The sequence below is a fragment of the Etheostoma spectabile genome, chromosome 21, assembly GCF_008692095.1.
Source record: "Etheostoma spectabile isolate EspeVRDwgs_2016 chromosome 21, UIUC_Espe_1.0, whole genome shotgun sequence".
In the NCBI taxonomy this organism is placed as follows: domain Eukaryota; kingdom Metazoa; phylum Chordata; class Actinopteri; order Perciformes; family Percidae; genus Etheostoma; species Etheostoma spectabile.
In genome coordinates, this window is record NC_045753.1 from 11295888 (window position 1) to 11296273 (window position 386).

Sequence of the window (386 nt, forward strand, 5' to 3'; positions counted from 1 at the left end):
GCCTTCTCTCCTTTTTCTCCCAGTAGCTTTGGGAGTTGTTCGTAGGTCTTCACTGCATCTTCAAATGTTGCAGGGTTGCTATCAAGAATGAAGTCTCCGTAGAACTTGCAGGAGAAGGTATTGGTCAATTTTTCTTCTTCATCACTCAGCTTGAGCTTATCTTCCCTCTCAATATCAATTAAAGGGATTTTCTTTATCACAGCTTGCATGCTGCCCTGGATGTCCTGAACACTGGTGGTCTCTAACTTCTCACTGTCAAACACAAAGAAAGCATTTGCCCCATAAAGGATGTCTGTGACTACATGTGTTGCTGAGCTCGTCTTAATCACATTCATCTGTTGGGGTTGCATGGATAGTTGTTCAATATTTAACTGCTTGAAGTTGGT

The 386-nt window shown here is 42.2% G+C and overlaps 2 protein-coding genes across 3 annotated transcripts in view; one reads left to right on the top strand and one right to left on the bottom strand.

Moving 5' to 3' along the window:
• The window catches only part of grid1b (glutamate receptor, ionotropic, delta 1b), a gene marked incomplete at its 3' end in the record, with an annotated part of 390408 nt that overhangs the window by 98452 nt on the left and 291570 nt on the right, over positions 1–386 (top strand).
• The window catches only part of LOC116671012 (neoverrucotoxin subunit alpha-like), a 2886-nt gene that overhangs the window by 901 nt on the left and 1599 nt on the right, over positions 1–386 (bottom strand). The window contains 1 exon segment of the mRNA XM_032501855.1: positions 1–386. This exon segment is cut by the window's left edge and continues 1 nt beyond it; it is cut by the window's right edge and continues 219 nt beyond it. Coding sequence (XP_032357746.1) covers positions 1–386 — 386 coding nt within the window.